The 22,303-nt window shown below is 48.6% G+C and overlaps 1 protein-coding gene across 2 annotated transcripts in view; it reads right to left on the bottom strand.

Moving 5' to 3' along the window:
• Positions 1–22,303, bottom strand: part of LOC119436344 (lysosomal alpha-mannosidase) — a 615,486-nt gene that overhangs the window by 47,748 nt on the left and 545,435 nt on the right. For both annotated transcript variants that reach the window (XM_049657027.1, XM_049657033.1), the window contains exons 5-10: positions 14,369–14,562; positions 12,601–12,706; positions 11,234–11,331; positions 9,935–9,988; positions 9,122–9,238; positions 295–498 (exon numbers count right to left, since the gene is read on the bottom strand). In XM_049657027.1, the coding sequence (XP_049512984.1) occupies positions 295–498; positions 9,122–9,238; positions 9,935–9,988; positions 11,234–11,331; positions 12,601–12,706; positions 14,369–14,562 (773 nt within the window). The remainder of the gene's footprint in view (positions 1–294; positions 499–9,121; positions 9,239–9,934; positions 9,989–11,233; positions 11,332–12,600; positions 12,707–14,368; positions 14,563–22,303) is intronic.

Here is a 22,303-nt window from a genome sequence, read left to right as displayed (position 1 = left end):
GCCTAAATGAAGATGTGAAAGGTGAACGCCCCCACACGGACAAGCATGTCCCGAGAAACAGCGTGACTCCCAAAGCTTGGAAAAAATTTCTTATAATATAAGCGAGTAGCCCCTAATGCATGCGTGAGAACAGTCATTATGCTTCTCTGTCGTGCGGAGGAGCATTTCTCGGTAGCTGACCCTGTCGACATCTCCTGATTCCCCAACCCCAATACCCTTATTAGGCCGATGAGTCATCCATATTTAAATAAAGCTTCATCATCACCATCATTATCTATGTGCCCGTGCGCATACCTGGAGAATACCGTTGGCGTGGCGCGCGAAGTACTTGAAGTTTGGCCGGCTCGTGTAGTAGCCGGTCCAGTAGGCGTGATCCTGGTCGGCGTACGGGAAGAAGTCGTCCGAGAACTCGGGCCACCGCAGGCCGCTTTCGTGCAGCGCCTTCAGGTAGCAGGCGGGAGTCGAGTAGAAGGCGTGCACGCGGCTTCCGTTCGCTTGCTGCGCACGAAAACCGATAACTGGCATTTATAAGGCACATCGTCGAACGCTTCCGGTTTAGGTATGAGAACGTTACGACACGGCACACGTTACTAACAAATTACACTGACGAAGATTTTGGCTTTTAATGGCAGTAAGGTATTCCGCAACAATCACGAAGCAGGCTGCTGTATAGCGAAACACACGCACACAACATGAAACACATACATGCACCACACAAATGACTTCAGGTATGACAGTAGCTGTGAGAAATGTGGGACGGCAAGTGATATCATACACACAGTCCTGGAAAGCTGGAAAGCTTCGTGCAAATAAAGCTAAGGATCAAAATTTCATTGAAAGGGCGTTACAACACTTTTAACAAAGTTGTGGAATGCCTAATATATATATATATATATATATATATATATATATAAAGAAAAACGAAGAACGTCATGTTGGAAGACACAGGGCAAGAATCAGACACAATGAAGCGTTTCAGAACAAGCCATGTAGCAACCAGACCAAGTGAACACAATCCTGCACTACTCGCATATTTGTGGAATGCATCTTGGTATTCAAGGCCCCAATCTCTAAAATTAGTCCCGGCAGCTGGACAACACTTCCAGTTTCAAGCGTATATTCAGAAGAACGCAAGCAATTAATTCATCCACATTGCCTCGCGCCATCGCGCGCTAGAATCATCTTGCCGAGCACATCGCTTCCATATCTGATCACCATACTTTCCGTGCCAGCTTGCACCGGTATTTTTTGTCCTAACGCTGTTCCTGTTTTATTCCGTGTTTCCATGTTAGCCTTTATTTGTGTGTTGATGCTGCTGCTTTGTTCAATTTCGCATATTTTTTCTCCAACATCTACTATTACGTATTAAGAATTGCATTATGATGTTCCTTGTTTATGGGACCTTTGTTTCTAGACTTGCTACTTGATCGTTTCATTGAGCACCTCGTGCGCTTATTTAATTTCATACCCCCCCCCCCCTCCTAATCAATGCCCCACCTAGTGGCCTGTAAGGTATTTCAGGTAAATAAATAAATACATTGTGACATCATAGTAAGGGCTGGCTTTTATTGAACCCGAGAGACACGGCGAAGGGCCCGCGAGGCACAGTTCACACTGATGATGCGCCCACACGTGCGATGAAGATGAAGGGCGCACGTATGGTAATATGCAGATGAGGAACACGTGTATGATAAATGCCCACACTATTTGCCCCGCGCGAGAGCGGCCATCCTGGCCGCATCCTAAAGGTATAGGGGAACGCCGCGTAAAGGGGTTCATAAGAGGAATGTGGACAACTTCGGTAGGAGCGGCAACGGCGGTCAGATGAGGCAGCTGCAGGAATGGAAAATAGAATGGAAAAACTTTATTGGAGGTCGTTCGGAACGTGCACTAGCACGTAGCAGCAGGCGTCACACAATAATTAACGGGAGAAGTCTTTTCCGGGCCCAATAAACCGGAACTGGAACTTCTCAGACAACACAGGAGTGTGAACTTCATCACTTCATCACCAATCTGGTAGATAACTACGCGGTGAGATGCGTCATAATGATCTTTGCGGTCCTGTTGTCTGGCTTTGGTGTTCACGCGGGCACGCTGGCGACACTAGACGAAGCGGGAAACATATTCTTCCCAGGAAGATAGAGATGGACTGACAGGGCCAGAGAAGAAAGAAACGTCGAGAAAAGAACTGGGCGAACGGCCATAAACAATGTAGAATTGCGAGTAACCGGTTGTGCGTTGAACGGCGGTGTTATACGCGAAAGTGACGAATGGCAAAATTTCGTCCCAATTTCTGTAATCTGGTTAATATAAGCGGTTATTATGTCAGAGAGCGTACGATGAAACCGCTCAATCAGGCCGTTGGTCTGAGGATGGTCATTCGAAGTAGTCTTGTGGGTGGTGCCGGAGGCTCTGAGCACTTCGCCTACCAGCTATGAAAGGAAAGCCTTGCACGGTCGCTCAGAAGGACACGAGGAGCGCCGTGACACAGGATTATGGCTTGAAGAATGAAGGCAGCAACTTCGGAAGCAGAGGCAGAACTCACAGAAGCTGTTTCGGCATAGCGCGTCAGGTGGTCGACGGCTGTCACTGTCCATCGAATACCGGCGGGAGTCATGGGAAGGGGCCCATAAAGATCGATGCCAACAACCTCAAACGGCTCCGTGGGACACAAGACTGGTAGTAGCTGCCCAGCAGGAGCTGATGTTCGCCGCTTTCGTCGCTGACAAAAGGCGCAGGAAGCGACGTCTCTCGCCACACTGGTAGACAGGCCAGGTCAGTATATAGAAGCGACTTCTTATGCGGCCGTAAGTTTTCTGGATACCAAGGTGGCCAGCAGTCAAATCGTCATGAAAGGCCTGAAGGACACGTGCACGAAGGCAGCGAGGCAGAACGGGCATCCAGCGTCGACCGTCAGTATGATGGACATGGCGGTATAGCACGGAGTTTTACAAATTGAATTGTGTCTGCTGTCGACGAAGCCGGCCGTTGGGCGGGCTCGAAGCTCAATGAAGGCGGTCTCTAATACGTCGACAGTACGAGTCGGAGAGTTGTTGAGACCAAAATGATTCATGGTTGTCCGAAGTGAGGTGGTCAAGAGCGGCGAAGGACAAAACCACCGTAGAAGAGACGTCAGTCAGTGCGTCGCTGGAGATGGTTGCAGAACCATTGAGTGTGGCTGTATGAAGAGGGCAGCGAGAAAGACCATCTGCGTCTTGGTGTTTTTTACCAGACTTGTAGATGATCTCAATGTCATATTCTTGCAGATGAAGAATCCAGCGACCACGACGTCCAGACAAGTTGAATGTAGAAAGCCAGTATAAGGCGTGATGGCCCGTAACGATGGTAAAATGACGGCCGTGAAGATAATGGCGGAACTTCTGTACGGACCAAACGACAGCTAGGCACACCTTCTCGGTGATATTACAGCTCTTCTCGACAGGTGTGAGTACGCGACTGGCATATGCAACAACTCTTTCATGCGAAGAGTTGTTTCGCTGGAGTAGGACAGCACCAATGACAGGGCCGCTAGCGTCCGTGTGCAAGAATAGTGGGTGCAGACTCATCAAAATTTAATTTCACTATTTATTAAATTGTGGGATTTTACGTGCCTGAACCACGATCTGATTATGAGGCACGCCGTAGTGGGGGACTCCGGAAATTTGGACCACCTGGGGTTCTTTAACATGCACCTAAATCTAAGTACACGGGTGTTCTCGCATTTCACCCCCATCGAAATGCGGCCGCCGTGGGCGGGATTCGATCCCGCGACCTCGTGCTCAGCAGCCCAACACCATAGCCACTGAGCAACCACGGCGGGTTAGTCTCATCAAAATGACGAAGGACATGATGAAATGTGAGGGCGTCCTTCAGCTGGTCAAAGGCATATCCACATTCCGGACACCACACGAAGGGAGCACCAGAACCAAGTAAGTTGTGTAAAGGAGCAGCTATTGAGGCGAACTCGCGTATAAATCAGCGAAAATAGGAAGCGATGCAATGAAAACTGCGCAGTTCATTGGCCTTTTCAGGACGAGAAAAGCGAAGCACCGCCAAAATCTTGCCAGGATCAGGACGAATATCATCCTTGCTCACAATCTAACCTAACACCTTGATTGAATTCCTTGCAAAACGGCTTGCAAGCTTGCTTGCAAAAATTTTGGTGTTCAGCTGAAGACCAGCGTTGACGAGGCACGTGAGGACCTCGTCCAGACGTTGCAGGTGCTGGGTAAAGGTCGATGAGAAAATAACAATATCATCCAGATAGCACAAGCAAGTCATCCACTTCAGGCCACGCAGAACGGTGTCAATCATGCGCTCAAAAGTTGCGGGAGCGTTGCAGAGACCGAAGGGAATTGCGTTGAACTCGAAAAGGCCATCTGGGGTTGGAAACGCTGTTTTTTCTTTGTAGTCTTCGTGCATCGGGATTTGCCAGTAACCTGAACGCAGATCGAGACTGAAGAAGGACTTGGCACCTTGCAGGGAATCTGGGGCATCGTCAGTGCGAGGTATGGGGTATACATCCTTGCGCGTGATCTTGTTGAGCGCTCGGTAATCGACACAAAAGACGACCAAGGGCTAGAAGAGGGGTGAATTATCTTACGTTGCAGCATGTCGGCGACGTTTTCCTCAATAATTTTCCACTCGGCTAGAGACACGCGATACGGTCGGAGACGCACGATGGATCTGCCATCTGTCTGAATCCGATGGGCTGTGATGGTCGTCTGTCCCACTGTCGAAGAAAGGGCGTCCAATGAAGCTTCATGCTTCTTCAACAAGGCAAGCAACTGTTGCGTCTGCGAAGGGGTCAAGTCGGAGCTAATTATGGCTGCAAGAGCGGAGGCAGAGGGAGAATGTCCAGCAGGAGGGATTTCAGAGGGAGAGGCTTTGAATAACCAACGCAAGCCAAAGTGGTGCCTTTAGGAAGGAGAATTTCTCAGGCGTTGTGTTCATTGCGGCGAGAAGCGCCGAACCATTATTAAATCTAACTAGGCCTGATACAATGGCTATTCTTTTTGTAAAAAAAAAAAAAACTCGTATAAGGTAACACTAACACATCGCCGTGGTCGATGACGTCGGACGTGATGGTAAGAATTTGCCGACAGCCTGGAGGTAGCTCGGTATCTTCTGAAGCGAGCAGACGAGGTGGCTTGTATTTTTCATAGCCGAGCAAACAGTCGGTGTCGGTCATATGTACGACACCTTGCCGACAACATATAGCAGCAGAAGCAAGGAAATCCCATACTAAAATGAGCTGGTGGAAGCAGGGCGTCATCACAGCAAACTGTATGTGGTGGACGATGCCATAGATCAATGCACGCACACTACAAAGTGCGGAAGGTCGGATAGTGTTCCCTTGAGCTGCAACCAGCGTGGGTCCATCGTAAGGCGTCGTAACTTTCCTGAGACAGCATGAATAATAGCATGAATCAGCATGCTGAAATGAATTTCCAGGATGACACTACCTTCGAGATATCATTTCCCAAAGTGTCGGACGAAATACATGGGCGTTCCAGTTCGTTTGGTGCTTCAATGCATAAAATTGCGTTTTGTTTAAATAGTAAGTGGAACAACAGCGCATTTTTACGGCGATTTTGATGGAGCATATCTGCAAGCTGGTGTCATTCTGAAAATTGATTACAAGTGGATACGCCTTGCAAGCTCACCGGCTAAAATTCGTAAATTACCGTATGTGCTGTAAAATAATTAATTATGAAGTTAATTAGCGAATTTTTGTTAATTAGTTGAATATGTGTTTCAATTTCTTGTACAAGTAATATCCGCCTCTCTGAATAATACAACTCAAGGACTACAATTATGTTATCTGCAGCAGGTGATTTTTAAAGATTCCATAAAACTTAAAATGATCACCCTGTTTATCACAGAGTGGAGGAAGCTGCTTTTAGTCGAACATGCTACGGTTTTCAGACATCGCATTTTATAGCTGATCGAGGCGTTCACACGCCTTAATTCAGTCGAAGCGATAATTGCAGGTTTCGTTGTTGTTTTGTGACAATCAACGAAGAACAAAAAAAATTATCATTTTCTTTCTGGGTCACAGCAACGCCACAAACAGCTCTGAGTTGCTGCCATTACAGTTATTAGACGTTTCGGTGCTCGTAGTGTGACCAGAGATGGCGCGTGCACGCGTGTATAATTAAGGAACGCGTACTAGGCCCCGTTACGGTCTCATTTACGGGCGCGCAAGGTGGGCGGCAACAAGGGCTAGAATCGCCACAACGACAGAAACGGCTCTTAATGGCGGTCAGTACAGTTATTAGACGTCTTGGCACTGCGACCGGAGATGGCGCGTGCGCGCGTGTATAATTAAGGAACGCATACTACGTCCCGTGACAGTGGCACCGTTCGACTCTTGATATGCTTCACCACATAACGGCGCTGTACAACGGCGAAGCTGACTGAAAGAACCCGGCCATTATGCAACGCATATTAGACCTTTGCCTCACGCGCACGCCCCAACGCATGATTCGATCTGAAGCGAACTGAATTAGGCATACACCGCTTACTTACGAATGGATAGGATTTAAATCCGACTTCGCGTAGCTACCTAGCGCATAATCGTAGTTACGGTGCAGCTGTGCTACATGACGCGGGGCAGTACTTCGGGAGCTTTATGGCCGTGTCCGTACAATCGGGAGGATTGGCCGAAATTCGGGAGTCTCCCGGACAAATCGTAAACGTTGGCAAACCATGCAGGGTATACATTGTCTAAGATCGCGTAAAATACAAAAGTTCGGCACAAGAGTACGCGTTTAATATGCTTGTGTCGTCAAGGAAATATGCAAGTGCGTTCAGTGCTTTTTGCTGCGCTGTTTTCGGTGGCCAAGGGCCGAGCAGTTTTAAGGGCGAGAAAGGTCCATGCGCATCGATTCCGTGTATTTCTTGTTTTATCTGCCGCATATGCGTTTCATACGCGTGTCCGGGGCAATTATTGTTGTTGTGGCCTCAAATCATGACTCAATAAAGGAGTAGAGGGTGAACGTCTTCGTCGTCACTGCCACAGGAGCAGGGCGGGGATGACACACGTGTTATGTGCTACAGCAAATGTTTTGAATTCATTTATTTTATTTATTATTGCTATATCAATTATATGGACACTACAGGCGCATTTCTGCAATCGGCGTCGCCGTCGCCGTGAGGTTCCGTATAAAGTCCACGCGCAATAAAATCGCATGCTCTATGTGCGAGTGAAAGCGTGCGAGGGTGAGCCGGCGATCGCGGATCAATTTCGCGCACGCAAGGGCGGGAAGCGGGAAGGAAGCGCTCCGTCTTCCAGTCGCACTCAAAGCTCCAAAGGGAGGGTAGGGAGGCGGGGGGGGGGGGGGGGGGGGTTTACTCCGCGCCGCCCGAGCGCCCGCCGGGTCGCAAGGCTCCGGGGAGAGGGTAGGGAGGGGGGAGGTCACGTACTACGCCGTGCGCTCCCGCCCGGGAGGCTGTATATATATATATATATATATATATATATATATATATATATATATATATATATCTTGAAGCCATCTGCGGCAGGGGCAGAGTCCTTCCTCCCTACGCTGTGGTGTTTTCGCGGCTTCGTTCGCGTTGATGCGTGCGGCGGGACGAAGGTCAACTCGCTTGCTGCTGCTGCCGCACTTACTCACTAAAGCGTTTTGACAGCGAGTTTCCGCGGGCATCGAGTGAGATGCGTTCATGTTTGCTTGTGCGCGCGTGACACAATGCTTGTCAATTTAGTTAGTATGCCTATGTTTACAAGTTGATATGGCCGATAAAACTACTATCCTTACTTCGTATAGCTGTCCACTAGTGCTTCGCCTTTCGGGAGAAACTGCGACTTTATTTATTTGCAAAACGCCCCACTTAGTGGAAGCTGATCCTAAACAGAGCACCACGGGTGTATATATACAATATACAATCGTCTGCAAGCGGACAAAGTCGAAGTCGACTAAGGCACAGTGTACCAAGGCATGCTCGATGAGTTAGTGTCTCGGTAGTTCTTGAAATGTTTAGATTCAAGTTGTACATGCGCGCTTTGCTCAGACTTTGCCAACTTAGAACACATGCTCTGGCGGTGCCCCGCGCTACGGGATGACGAAGACGTTACGTCGTCCAAGTGGGAGACTGCTCTACGCAGTCCGGATTTTGAAGCACAACTATGGGCAGTCCAACGGGACCGCGACGTGGCGGAGAGGCTAGGCCTTTCTGTTCCGACGTGGGAGCGGGCCGCTACGTGCTAGTGCACGTTCCGAAGGACCTCAATAAAGATTTTCCATTCCATTCCATACAAAGTTTTTTCTTGAGTACTTTTTAATATGCATCGCGTATCCATTGGTGATGAAGGAAAAAAGTTGAATTTCCGCATATTTACGGGCCCATTTCGCCAGAGAGTCCGCTAAATCATTGACTGTTGTGCCAGCATGTCCCGGGACTCACCACAATGACGCTTCTTATTTTTACTAAGCAGCCCGAGTTAGACACTTAAGTATGGAATGCATAGTTATACATGCGTGTGGTTGGCTTTCGTCGACATTTTCGAGACTTGCTAAAGCCGACAAGGTGTTTGTATAAATTGCCCACTTTTTTTCGTATTTCGCATATGTTGTAAAATCTGTGGCTTGGACCACTGCCACTAATTTTGCTGCTGCTCACGACTACGTGCATCCCGGACGACAAGCGTACTTCTCTTGTAACGCCCGTATTGCATATCGGCTGCTGTCGCAACTTCTTTCTCGACAGAACCATTCGTGTAAACATGTAAAGAGCCCCGATACTTGCTAAATAGTGGATGGAATGTCAACTGTTTCGCTGCGAATGCCGAAACGTGGCTTTTCATTGGAAGACCGTCGATTGATGTTTCTATTTTCGGTACCTGAAAAAGCAATGATGTGTACCAGGCATCTGAGTTAAAAAAAAAGGCCGACTGGGGAAGTCGTGATTTGTACTCTTGAAATACGGCGTCCATTTGCGTATACCGACGGTGACAGGTGTTCAGATACTATTTTGCTCTAAGCTCTCGTACGGGTCTGTTTCGCAGAGAGGCGGCATTTAATGCAACATCTGTTTTGCCTCCGAGATTAACACGAACGTAACGACATCAACGAGCCCGCGAGTAAATGTGGCTGACCTCTGCGTTGACGTGATGGATGAGGCTGTCGAGGTTGCGAAACCACTTAGAAGCGTCCCTATAGTGGAAGTCCATGCCCATGGTCACTACGGTGTGATTCGTGGAGTAGTGCTTGGCCTGGGCAGAAGGGTAAAACAAAAAGAAGTTGACAACTTCAGCGTCAACGTACAGCTCCTGCAGTGCAGTGAACAAGTACAGCTGATACATAAATAGTCTTGACAACGGAATGCATGAAAAAATTATATTTTCTGCCAACTTATGGTTCGCATTTCTGATCTAGAGGTGTACTCTGCATTTTCCTGTGCGATTCAGGCGATACAGTGCGCCTTTGTATTGGGGATATTCAGCTTCTTGAGAGTTCCTGCATTCCGAACATTTCTGTGAAAACATGCATGCAGGGGAGAGTCGAAATAAGGAGTAATTAATTATGCTTCCGCGGACCCAGAAGTCACGCAAAACACGCTCAATCTGGACAATTACTTGTCGGTAATCAGTCAAGCGGTTTTTTTTCGTGTTTTTTTTTTCATTTTTCTCATTTTTTTAAATGAAGCACAACAACCTTAACAATTTTTTATTATTTTTAGGTGAACTAACTTGCATCGCTTGAACGTGCAACCGCTGCACGTTTGCCTGCACAACAATGTCTGCTAAGTTCGATAAAAGCTACTGTCGTATGTATAATTTTAACTACATACTAACACACGCTTGAAAAAATCATTGGCCGCCTGCAAACACCGGAACACTTGCGAACATCGGAACAGATTTCCAAATATCGCGGTCGAGAGCTCAGACAACACGACAGTTTCCACTTACCTGTTTAGCGACAATCTGAAGAAACTCCCTCGCTCTCCTGTGTCCGTTGTATGCCTGGCAGGAAAGAATAATAAAAAAATTGCGTTGCATCATTGATCACTCAGCGCCGGAAAAAGCGCAATGTCTTTTCGATATCTGCTCCGTTTTATAGATGAAAGCGTGTCGCGAACGAAGGATTGCCGCACAAGAGTTAAACACGATCGCGTTGCTAAGCTCGCGATAGAAAACTGCACCAGACAAGCTTTGCACCGTGATAAAACTTCCACTGAAACAAGATATTCATAGGTTTCGTATCAGTGAGATGATCATGGCAGAAAAAAAAAAAGTCAAGTTCCGAAATGCACCTCTCCAGCTCTCTTCAGAAAAAAATCCCAACAGACATGGCGTAAACACGAGATCAATCTAGCTCCTCTGCAACACGATGCCTCCGCGTGGAAGTTTGTTGTCGCTAGGCTGGTTCACGACGGTTGAAATTTCCAACCTCATCGAAAATCTATAACAGTTCCACTTGCAGACCACCTAGTCGCGGTTGGTTCTGTTCATTTCTTGATAGGACACCCGTAAGGAACATTGAGTTTAAACCTCAACAAGCGTTTTCGCAGCGCAACGATCCAGTCTCGCCTTTTCTTTTATAGCTTTCACGTTGCGTAAGAGGAAAAGTTGAATTTGAACGCGACTAACGGATAACACGCGAAAGCGTAAAAGTGCCCTCTGGAGGGGCAGAAAAAAAAGCAACCAGTCAGGTTAGATCGTAAGATTAGTTATGATTAGTTCTGATTAGATATTAGCTATTAGTTAACTGTAAGATTAGTTATGAAATAACAAATAAGCCATCCTAGCATGTAAAATGTGTAATACGTGAGTCAGTAAGGCTCCATTACCCCGTCATAAAATACATATATGTTCAAAACAACTCGGCTTTCAACGATCATCTACATTGTGTACAAAGACACAGCTCGGACCCTTTCCTGATGCTTCACCCCGAGTGACTGTAATACTGTAATACGATAGCATTATCAGATCCTATCATCATTCGGTGAGAACCTATCGACACCTGCGCGACTTCTCCGGTAACTTGTGAGTCATTATGGCATTATCATCTACTACCGCTGTCAATAAATCAACAACGTTACTCAACCGAAATCCAACAGCACATTGACTGCTTCCGTTTGCTGCTCTTAAACACAATACATATCACCTGCGTACTGCGTAATCATGGAGTCAAGCCTCATTAAATACTTGACGTTAGTGTCTCCTGAAGGAATACGGAGTTAAAAACAGAAAGAGCGAACAACTCACGTCCAGCGTCTCGTCCACACACCAGACGTCGAAGCAGAAGCCCGTTGGCGGCCAGTACACGTTTGGCAGGACACCCGTGAATATATCTCCTTTCTCGCCTGCAAATGGCCGTAGCGCAAGTGACTCGTGGGTCATAAAAAAAAGAAGGGTCAAAAGCAGCACACACATGCCCCCCCGTGTGCAGAATGACTTGCGTGCCTAACGTTTTAAACTTATTTTAACCTCTTCCAGCTTTGTTTCAATATTTTAGCGATATATCACGACAAGTAACCTGTACGTTGTAGGATAGTTGCGCATCATGGGACGGTGAATACCATCATTTCTGTACACGTCCTGGCTCAACGTCAGTAACTATAGTCGTAACTGCTGACGCTAACCCCGGCGCGCAGCATGAAATAATTGACTACAAACTGCTCTCAAACACAAGCAGCTCCCATTAGTGTAACAATAGAGCGATTTGTGCGCGCGAAGGGCGATGCGAATAATAACTGATGAGACTTTACGTACCAAAGCTACACCTGAGCGATGAGCGAAACCGTAGACGAAGACTTCTCGTTAAGTAGGGAAATGTGGAGCTCTTTAAATGTGCAACAAAGCCATAGAACACGGACGTCTTTGCGCTGTGAGCCAATCTGAGCGCAGTATCACAGCTGGCAACAGAACTGGTGATTTCGCGTTCAGCAGCAGAGCGCCGTCGCCACTAATCCACTGCGTAAGGCGAAGTGCTCTCAATGAAACTCCTTTGTGGGTATACGGTTTCATTCGGTGACGTTTGCCAAGCATAACATACTACATACACATAAACACGCATCTGCCTCTTAAATTCTTTTGACCATAGCTGGCATTCCACCAGTATTCAGTCGCCATGGATGAGCATGTCAGGCGTTATTTTTTTCAATTATGGGGTTTTACGTACCACAACCACCATCTGATTATGAGGCACGCCATAGTGGGTGATTCCAGATTAATTTGGAATACTTGGGCTTCTTTAACGTGCACCTAAATCTAAGCACACGCGTGTTTTCTGCATTTCATCCCCATCGAAATGCGGCCGCCGTGGCCGGGATTCGATCACCCGACATCGTGCACAGCAGCCCAACACCATAACCACTGAGCAACCACGGCGGGTCTCAGGCGTTATTGATGACAAAAACTTGTTTCAAAGTTTTGCGTTCGCGGTCCTTTCCAGCTGGCGCTGCTACACGCAATGCGATGGCGGCTATGTCTCGCGAGGTCTCCTTGCACAGCGTAGCCACCACAAATTCTCGTAATGTCGGTGTGTTCCATTTTTTCTTTCTTTCTTGTTTCTTTTCTTTTTTTTTTTTTTTTTTTGCTCAGCGCATGCATGGCATGAGTGGGTATCGTACCGATGTACTTGTCTGCTTTCCACAGGAACTCCATCTGCTTGGTGTGCTGTCGCCACTCTTTGTCATCGAGGTGAATGCGACCCAGGAACAAGCCGTCGAAGCCCATCTAGAAGATGAAATGAGTGTGGTATATAGAACAAAGAAAAAGAGCAGAAAAGCACTCTGCAGTGATTTGGAAGTATGGGTCAAATCGACACTGTTATTTGCCCTGAGTCGACAATCTGTTTTTTCCTTTCCGAACACGTTCTCCGAAAAAAAAAAAAAAAAAAAAAAAAGCGGACACGATATCCCTATCTTGGGGGGAAGGGGGGGGGGGGGGGGGGGGAATGCAAAAAAAAAAAAAAGAAAAGAAAGAAAGCAGGGCCGCGATTTTGTAGCGATGCCTTATGACTTATTTTAGAATAGTCTTATCTTCCACCGCTCACGGCCGGCTGATCCCGTTGATAACGCGAGCGGACCGTCGCTCTGACCACTGACAAAGCGCGATAAGCGCGAAAAGGCATTATTACTTTAAAGGCATCGCTACAAAATACCGGCCCAGGGCAGGTTAAATAGACACGGAAGAAGCGTTCAACTTCCAACGAGGGCATAATTCGAACGCTTATTAAAGTTTACGGTTTCGTCCTTGGGCGCTATAACGTAAAATGATTCCAAACTGTTTTGATTCCAAACTCCTGACGTGAAATTTACGTAACCACCGACGCAAGCATCGGGCGGTGACCCACAGCGTTGTATGAACAACCCAATCAAACGCTCTCCTCGTTTATAGGCGGTCACTTTTGTTCACTTTCAAAACCAATAACATTGTCTACACTCAGTTGTTTTTCTTATCTAATTGGCTGACAAGAGGCGAGGAGCACGCTCTAGTGGAGAGAGTTTCGATGGGGCCAAGCCAGCACAGTGAAAATAGATAACCGCATGAAGAGGGTGGTGCCGGCTTCTCCGATTGGTCCGCTTCGCCTTACTTAGCTTGCGGTGGCTGGTCGAAAACCGCGGCGGCGTGCAACGGAAGGATAAGAATGCCGCTAAAACGGATCCTCAGCAAGGAAGAGTTGGCAGAGCGATGTCGTATGCATGCCGAAAGGGCTCGATAACGTTTTACTGCCAGGCAAAAAGGTTTATCATTCGCAAATAAATACATGCTCACCGGCAGGTGCGAGTAGCGAGGGCCTGAGCAATCGGCGGGCAGCCATCTTCTATTCCTTTCGGAACGGGGCAGTCTGTGGCTATTCAGAAATATATTCAGTTTTGTTCGGCATATAATTCATTTTTTTTCGCGTACACGTCACTTTGACGTGGTGAGTTTTCGCGGTTATGTGAGGTCGCGTGGCAGACAGGCGAAGTGGGCGTAGAAAGAAAACATTGGACCAATAGCAGAGGGCTAATGGTGAAAAGGCGTCGAATCAGCAATGATTATTTTTTTCTTGTGCGGTTTAAACATGCGTAATCAGTGTGTACACGGTATATCAGATGGGGAGCTATCGCGGTTTCCGTGACGTCGCGTGACAGACAGGCGAAGTTGGGAGTGGCCCGAAAATGTTTTGACCAATCGTGGAGGCTGATTGCGGAAATTGGAATCAAAGCAGTTTGGAATCATTTTACGTTAGAGCGCCCCTTTTTGTTTCACCGTCCCTGTGTTGCCGTGAGCTAATCTGCAACAACGAAATATAATATCACGCGCGCAGTGTCTTGGAAATTTCGGACAAGGGTTAAACGAGTAGTTAACTTGGAACAGACCGCCTACGCGGGCATGCACGTGACCACGTACCTGTGCGAAGAGCGCGGCCTCCTGGCGTGCGTGTCCAAAGGGGTCGATCTGCCAGGCGACGCGCGAGCGGCCGCAATGGCCGAACGTAGCGTTGAGCCAGCGCAGTCCTAGGGACATCTCATCCACCGTTGCTGTGTAGTGAGTGGTCGCCTCGTCGTTCATGCACCAGCCGCCACCCGCAAACTCCAGCCGACCTGCGACGCCGTACACACAATCCATTCACGAATATTGTACGTGACCGTAGCTGCTTTAATACCAGTGGCGTGGCCATGGATGAGGTGGGGTTGTTCAGGTGTACACTGACCGAACTTGAGGCAGCTCTGTTTTAGGCGCTCTCTAAGCCTTCCGTGCCGTCAACGTGCACGAAAGAAAAGTACGGTAGACGCAACTGATGACACTGTGTGACGCTCACTTTTCAGTCCTGCACCGGCACATTGTTATATTTGTCTTACACGAAGTTTCCCAGGGTAAGAAATAGTACTGTTAAATTTAGAGCTAGAAAAGTTACCGTGGTCGGCTGCTGGACTTATGCCAGTATGTGTCCCCACCACTAAGGCTGGAGCGACTCCTTCGTCACAATACGTCGTACAAAGCAGAATAAAAGCGAAAGTAACAAAAAAAGAAAGAGCTCCAGAGAACGAAGTGTTAATTTTCGTGGTAATTAAATGTGGCTTAACAAAAATTTCTGCAGCTATAGAATTTGCCCGATTAATATTAACCTTGTCGCTGTACGTTGCTAATGGAATTAAAGACCTATTACTCTGAAAACCAGAATGCTGCTCTACATAATTCGAGCACCGAAAAACAAAGAATGCATTAAACAAACGCCGGAAATAAACCATCCGAAAGTGATAAGAAATACTCGCAGTCCTTAAAATAGAGCGCTTATTGCGTTTTAATGTGATATTAGCATCGTAACACCAACACCGTTTCTCCTCTTCTCTGGAATTTGCGATATTTCCTTGATGTAGAAGAAAATACGAGTTCCACTATAGACCTTCACTGCTTCTTTAACGGGGATCGTTATAGGAACTACCTTATGGGGCTTTGTGACACCTATACCTTTGCCAGAGCTTCGTGTTTAGGAAGGCTTCGTCAGGGTTGGTTCTTGGTTATTAATATTCGTATTTAAGCGTTATCCTGACAGTATACATCCTCTTTTCCAATCTTTGTTCTTTTAACAGCGATATTTGGTATGCGGTCATCTAGCAGATCTTCCCCATCTGTCGAAGGTTCGGCGAGGATCAGGTCTCATAAAAAACAATAACTGTAGAGGGTAACTCAAAGGGAATGCCTTCAGTTTAACTCAATACAGCGATAGCTAGCCTGACAACAACAACAACGACGGTTACAGTAACGCCAACAACGAAGACGACGTTGACGGGACGACGACGAGTACTAAAGCACGACGATGGCACGACGGTACGACGGCTTACTCACCGCGGACATGAGATTGATTCGTGGTTGGGCACAAGTGAAGCTTTCTAATGACTTTCGTAAAGGTAAAATTATGATAAACGCGGTGACGATACCTGCTGCATAAGCCCCAAAATCTATCTAACCTACCCTTAGCAGCTATTGCTCTAATAGTATACAAGCCTTGCATCACGCTCAGCAGGGATGTAAAGCCTGACATCTGAATTCCAAGACAGACGTTCAGCTCAGTGAACCATAATGCCCTTAGCGGCATCATTACGACAATATAGCGGTTCTAAAGCGCGCGCGTGCTGGGCGGTGATAATGCTACCCGCGCCTTGTAGCCGCGCGTCGCCGCAGTGCGCAGCAGATGTCAGTTTCTCGCTTACGACGCTTTCCAACGGGTAAACATGAGCACATTTCCAGTAGTGCTCCTAGAGAAACCGAAATTGTTTACAAGGAGTACGCTCGGACAGAAAAAAGGAATAAGCATCCCGAACAAGCCTCAGCGCGATGAAAGGCCGAAAACAGGCCTTTCATCGGCCCGCAGTGGTGTACTGTGGTGTGAGCACGATGCAGTAAACGTCAAGAAAAGACGCCTGTCGGTGTTTCAGCAAGTGGTACTCTGCGATTCGTGAGAACCAAGCAATTTGATAATTTGCATTAAGTGTGGCGCAAGTGCACATTGCGGTCTATTCCCGATTTTTCGGTGTTGCGTTGTGCGAAGCACTGTCAATAAGTAAGCACTATATATATATTGTCACGAAGATAATTAATCGGGGCGCGCCGAAAGAGAACTCCTTCTTTAATGATGGCCGACACTCAAGAGAACGCGCGCCCACCTGCGCCCTTCGTCGTCTTCTGTCTGGCGATCACTGAACCTGGGACGACAAGAAGGAACGTTTCTTGGCTGTTTTCGAAGTTTTTTTGGGGGGGCGAAGCTCCTTAGGGCGTGCGTCTGTCCTTCCTCCGATGTAGTATGTAGCCCCCTGTAGTTTTATGAAGTGTTCACTAGATGGCGCAAGTGTCGATCTTTCTATATATAAGTGTATATAATGTCACTAGATGGCGCTAGTTTTTCGTATAGTTGATGAGAAAACCTACAATGTAGTGCGACGGGTTACCGCTAGGGGTATTATAATAAAAGGTGCTCGCTCTTGGCGCGCTTTCTCTTCCGCTCGGAGTCGCCGGATGGAAGACAAGGCTGCGGAGCGGAGAGCACGGAAGGCGGCGGCGGCGCGCGCTCGCAGGCAGAATCCCGCGGTGAGAGCCCGCGAGGCCGCGGCTTCACGACAGGCGGCGCGGCGGCGGCGCGAAGACCCCGTAGTGCGAGAACGAGAGGCAGAAGTGGCACCGCTGCGGCGCGAAGCGGATCTTCAAAATGTAAGGAACAGGGAATCGGCGCAAAAGCGTGCGTATCGACAGGCAGATCCCGAGGCTGTGAGAGCTCGTGAAGTGGCCACAAAACGCACCAAGCGAGCTCGGTCCCAAGGTGCCGACGCGGGTTTCAAGCGGGACTTCCTCGACGTTACGTTCGGCCACAGCTGCGATGTATGCGACAGAATGTGGTTTTCCAATAATCTCATCACGGTGTCCGGAATCAAGAACGACCAGGCTCGGGGTAATGTCATCGCCGTGCTTATGATCTACAACGAGACCAGGAACACCAAGAGACTCTACATCAAAGGATACGTTCCTGTCGTTTGCATAGATGATGCAGACCGTCCTGCTGGTGGTGTGGCCGCGTACGTAAAGCAAACAGAAAATGCGCAAGATCTAAAATTACTACCCACGACTCAGAGCCACAATGGTGAATATGCTGCCAATAACTTGGATGGGTGCATTATCATGACGATGTATCTTGCACCAAATTTGTCGAACGGGCATATCAAGGCGTTCGTTGACGCGGCGTTGTTCGACCACGACAACTACAAACAAGGACCCTTTGTGTTGGTCGGAGATTTCAATGTGGACATTACAGAACGAACTAACGAGTGGCTCATACAACACATGGCAGCAAAACATGGACTCACGTGTGTCTCCTTAGACTATAAGAAACCCACGACAATTAGGGGGACTTGCATAGATCTTGTCTTCTCTAACTTCCCATTGAGACCTATAGAATAACCGTTATCCTTTCATTTAACGAACCACAAAGCCGTGGTAATGAAGGGACTCCGCAATCCAAGCATCTAAGAAGAAGCGTCTAAGAAAATAAAACGTATTGTATATATACACACACTGTTTCTGACGTGTTTACTTGATCATATACTGGGCGAATTACTGGGAGTATTCACGGTTAACCGATGATCCCTCCGGAGCTTCGCCTCATCATCATCATTCACCTCGTGGATATGCTGTGATTTTTTGTAGAGCACGTCGTTCCAGAGGCAGTAAGAAGTCAGACCTCGTGACATCGGTCGTGGAACAACAACGTCGGCTCCCTGAAGCTATCTGATGAGGAGAAGCAATGTACTGTCTGCACGTTGGAGGTCAGCCATCTCGACAGTGTCTACTACACCAAGAAACGGGGAAATCTTGTTCTAAGTCACTGGGCTTGCAAGGTATCGGTGCACGTGAGAGGCAGTCAGCGTCGCCGTGCTCCTGTCCGGATCGATATACCACTGTGACGTCGTACTCCTGAAGGCGGCGGCTCCAACGAGCGAGGCGGCCTAATGGGTCCCTAAGACTCGCAAGCCAACACAGTGAGTGGTGGTCACATACTACGCGAAAAGGGCGGCCGTAAAGGTAGGGTCCGAACTTGCCGATGGCCCAAACGACAGCTAGACACTCCTTTTCAGTCGTGGAATAGTTGACTCCCGCCTTTGTGAGAGTGCGGCTCGCGTAGGCTAGTACTCGTTCGGCGCCGTCTTGCCACTGAACGAGTATAGCACCGAGCCCCACGTTGCTGGCGTCTGTGTGGATTTCTGTGTCAGCCTTGTCGTCGAAATGCGCGAGTACGGGGGCTGTTTGCAGTCGCTTCCGCAATTCTGTAAAGGCTTCGTGTTGTTCTTCCGTCCACTCGAAGGGTACATCCTGGCGTGTTGGTCTCGTTAATGGTTCGGCGATCCTTGAAAATCCTTCGACAAAACGACGGTAGTAAGCGCAGAGACCTAAGAATCACTGAACTGCCTTCTTGTCTGTTGGACACGGGAATTCGGCGACGGCAGCTAGCTTCTCGGGGTCTGGCCGAATACCGCGGGGGCTGACTACGTGTCCGAGAAACTTTAGCTCCTGAAAGCCAAAATGACATTTCTCAGGCTTGATAGTCAGGTTTGCTTTGCTGATTGCGAGGAGTACATTCCTGAGTCGTTCTAGATGTTCATCAAACGTTCTTGAAAACACCACAACGTCGTCTAAGTAGACTAAGCACGTCTGCCATTTCTGTCCAGAGAGAACAGCGTCCATCATCCGCTGAAATGTGGCAGGTGCGGAACACAGGCCGAATGGGAGGACTTTAAATTCATATAATCCATCAGGAGTCACAAATGCCGTTTTTTCGCGGTCACGCTCATCTACTTCGATCTGCCAGTACCCAGACTTAAGATCCAACGAGGTGAAAAATTGGGTGTGGCGTAGACGATCCAGAGCGTCATCGATCCGTGGCAGGGGATAAACGTCGCGTTTGGCGACACTGTTCAGCCGTCTGTAGTCTACGCAGAAGCCTAGTGTATTGTCCTTCTTTTTAACTAAAACGACGGCTGACGCCCAAGGACTTATGGACGGCTGAATCACGTCATAATTTAACATGTCTTGAACCTGGCGCCTTATCACCTCCCTTTCCGTAGGAGCAACGCGGTAAGGATGCTGACGAACGGGGCGTGCTGACTCATCCGTAGGAATGCGATGCTTCGTAACGGAGGTGCGCCGTACTTTACACTCGGTAGAGAAGCAGCCAGAGAAGTCATTGACAAGGTCCAGTAGCTGCTGTTTCTGTCGTTCCGATAAGCCAGAGTTAATCTCAGTGCGATCGCTCAGGTTGACCTCTTTCGATGAATTAAGGGAAGCAGTTTCTAGCGAGGTGACATCAGTGAAGGCAGCAGGTTCATGGAGGAAGGCGACAGCTGTGCCTCGTGGTAAGTGCTGATATTCGTTGCTGAAGTTTGTCAGCAGGACTAATGAGCATCTGTGCTGAAGCTGAACGAGGTCCCGTGCAATGCAGATGTTCCGCTCAAGCATTAACGGAATGTTTGCCTCGGCGATTCCCTCAGCGCCGTCGAATGCGTCGCACGTTACCAGGGTCAGCAGACTGCTTCTTGGCGTTATGCTGTCTTCGGCGATGCGCAAGGCGTTTTCGGTGTGATTCTCGTCGCCAGCGTCACATGCTATGACTTTTGCTGTATAGAACGTCAGGCTTGGTTTTTCCAGGTTAATTATGGCTCCATTCGCCTGTAGAAAGTCCATGCCGAGTATCAAGTCCCTCGAGCAGCTGGGCAGATTAATGAAGTCCCCGACGTGCGTAAATCCTCGAATATTTACCCGAGCGGTGAATCTGCCCACGGGAATCAGTAGATGCCCTCCAGCAGTACGTACCTGCGACCCAGCCCACTGTGTAACAACTATCTTGAGCTTTGACGCAAGATCTCTGCTCATAATCTAGCTGTCCGCACCAGTGTCAATTAATGCCATGACTTCTTCGTCGTCTATGGTAACCAGTATGTCCGAAGTGACCACTTGCCTTTGGGCACCTGAGTGTGACTGAACGTCGGTGCGTTGTCGGCGTTGTCGTCGTGATTGAGGATATTCGATGCGCTCGGCGTCAGCGGCCTCACCTCCGGAGGTCGCTGGACTCAGTTTTCCGGGTTTGCAGGGCTGGGTGAACGACGTCTACGAGCGTCTCGATGAAATGAGGGACTTGGCGATCGGTATCGAGCAGGCGATGCAGAACGGGGCTCGTGCCTTCGCTGCTCGAATGAACTGTCACGACTGGCGATGAAGTTCTCTATCTCCATCGGGCGCTGACCAGGTCGTGGGTGAGGTGCACCTGGAGGGAACCCGCGGAGGCCCACGCGTCGATAGGGGCACATCCTGTAGACGTGGCCAGCCTCTCCGCAATGAAAACATAGGCGCCTGAGGTCAGGAGCCCGCCAGACGTCGCTTTTCCTGGGCCTCGACTCCTCGATGGACGGTGGACTGCGACGCCTGAACAATATTCTTAGGAATAGTCGCAAGATAAAAACAATACATCACATCTTGACCACGGTTCTTCTTTCTTTCTGGGGTTTTACGTGCCAAAACCAGTTCTGATTATGAGGCACGCCGTAGTGGAGGGCTCCGGATTAATTCTGACCACTTGGGGTTCTTTAACGTGCACTAGCGCGCAAGCACACGGGCGTTTTTGCCCGTGTGCGGCCGCCGCGGCCGGGATTCGATCCCGCGATCTCGTGCTCAGCAGCGCCATGCCTTAGCTGACTGAGCCACCACGGCGGGTGACCACGGTCTTACACACCTTCAAGAAATGTGCACCAGCACTTCTGCCACACGCAGGTGCCAAAGACGCTAAAAATATTGCGGGTGATACTGAATATCGGAAATGCACCGTTGACTTGAGCCCGTTAATACTGGACCCCTTCCCGTCAAGAGTTCCCCTGTGTTCCGAACAAACGAAAGTTGGCCAGTGCCAATTCTAGGGAGTGCGCTATACGATATGCATATGTTCAAGCCACCATGTAGGCCTTTTTCCCGCAGTCGTTCATGCCGTGTGCAACTGTGCATTCTGAGAGAGAGAGAGAGAGAAATACAAGAGAGTAAAAGCAGGGAGGTTAACCAGAGGCACGTCCAGTTTGCTACCCTGAACTGGGGAAAGGGATAAAGGGGTGAGGAAAGAGAGAGAGGGAGAGAGCGCATTCTGCTGCTGCTGCTGCTAAGACAACCGAGGTGCGCAAAATGCAGCGTTTAGGTCTTTTGGCAGGCTCAATTCATTGTCCAAAATGTCAAAACATGGCAAACTGTTGACACGCAACAATTAGACACATAACTTTCGATTATACAGGCTTCTTCCAGAACACCGTGAACGTAATCTTTACCTCTGTCGGTGCCGTTCGGAACTTCTTCAATCTAGACATATGTGACAAAGTGTGCTCCCACGTATTGCTCTCCGCTCCACCTGGCTCTGCGTTCGTATTCGCCAAGCAGTTCGTTCGTCACGACAGCTATGCTAATGAGAAAATACAGTTACTTTTTGACTGTCTCTTACAGGTTTGCGCTGCCCTGGAGAGTACTTTCCTCGCGGTGAGGGAGTACACGGAAGCAGACAATTATTTTCTTTAATCCCCCCAAAAGACTACTCACGCAAACAAAGCCAACTGTTCGCGTCAAAACGTCAGCAACGCGCACTCGTAAACTCGCCGTCAAAAATAGAGGATGACACCTCTGTACCTTGGGGAAGAAAGCTTCATCTTCAAACGCTTCGTTGCGCAGCGGCCCCTCAGGATCGAGCGGCTGCAGGGTTACTCAGCGAGCCGCACGGGGATCTGCTCTGCGACGGCGTACGCGCGCACTCAAAGTTACGTCCGAGTG

This window comes from Dermacentor silvarum, chromosome 1 (assembly GCF_013339745.2).
Source record: "Dermacentor silvarum isolate Dsil-2018 chromosome 1, BIME_Dsil_1.4, whole genome shotgun sequence".
NCBI lineage: Eukaryota > Metazoa > Arthropoda > Arachnida > Ixodida > Ixodidae > Dermacentor > Dermacentor silvarum.
The sequence above is the reverse complement of the archived record's forward strand: the minus strand, read 5'-3'. Positions and strand labels throughout refer to the sequence as shown.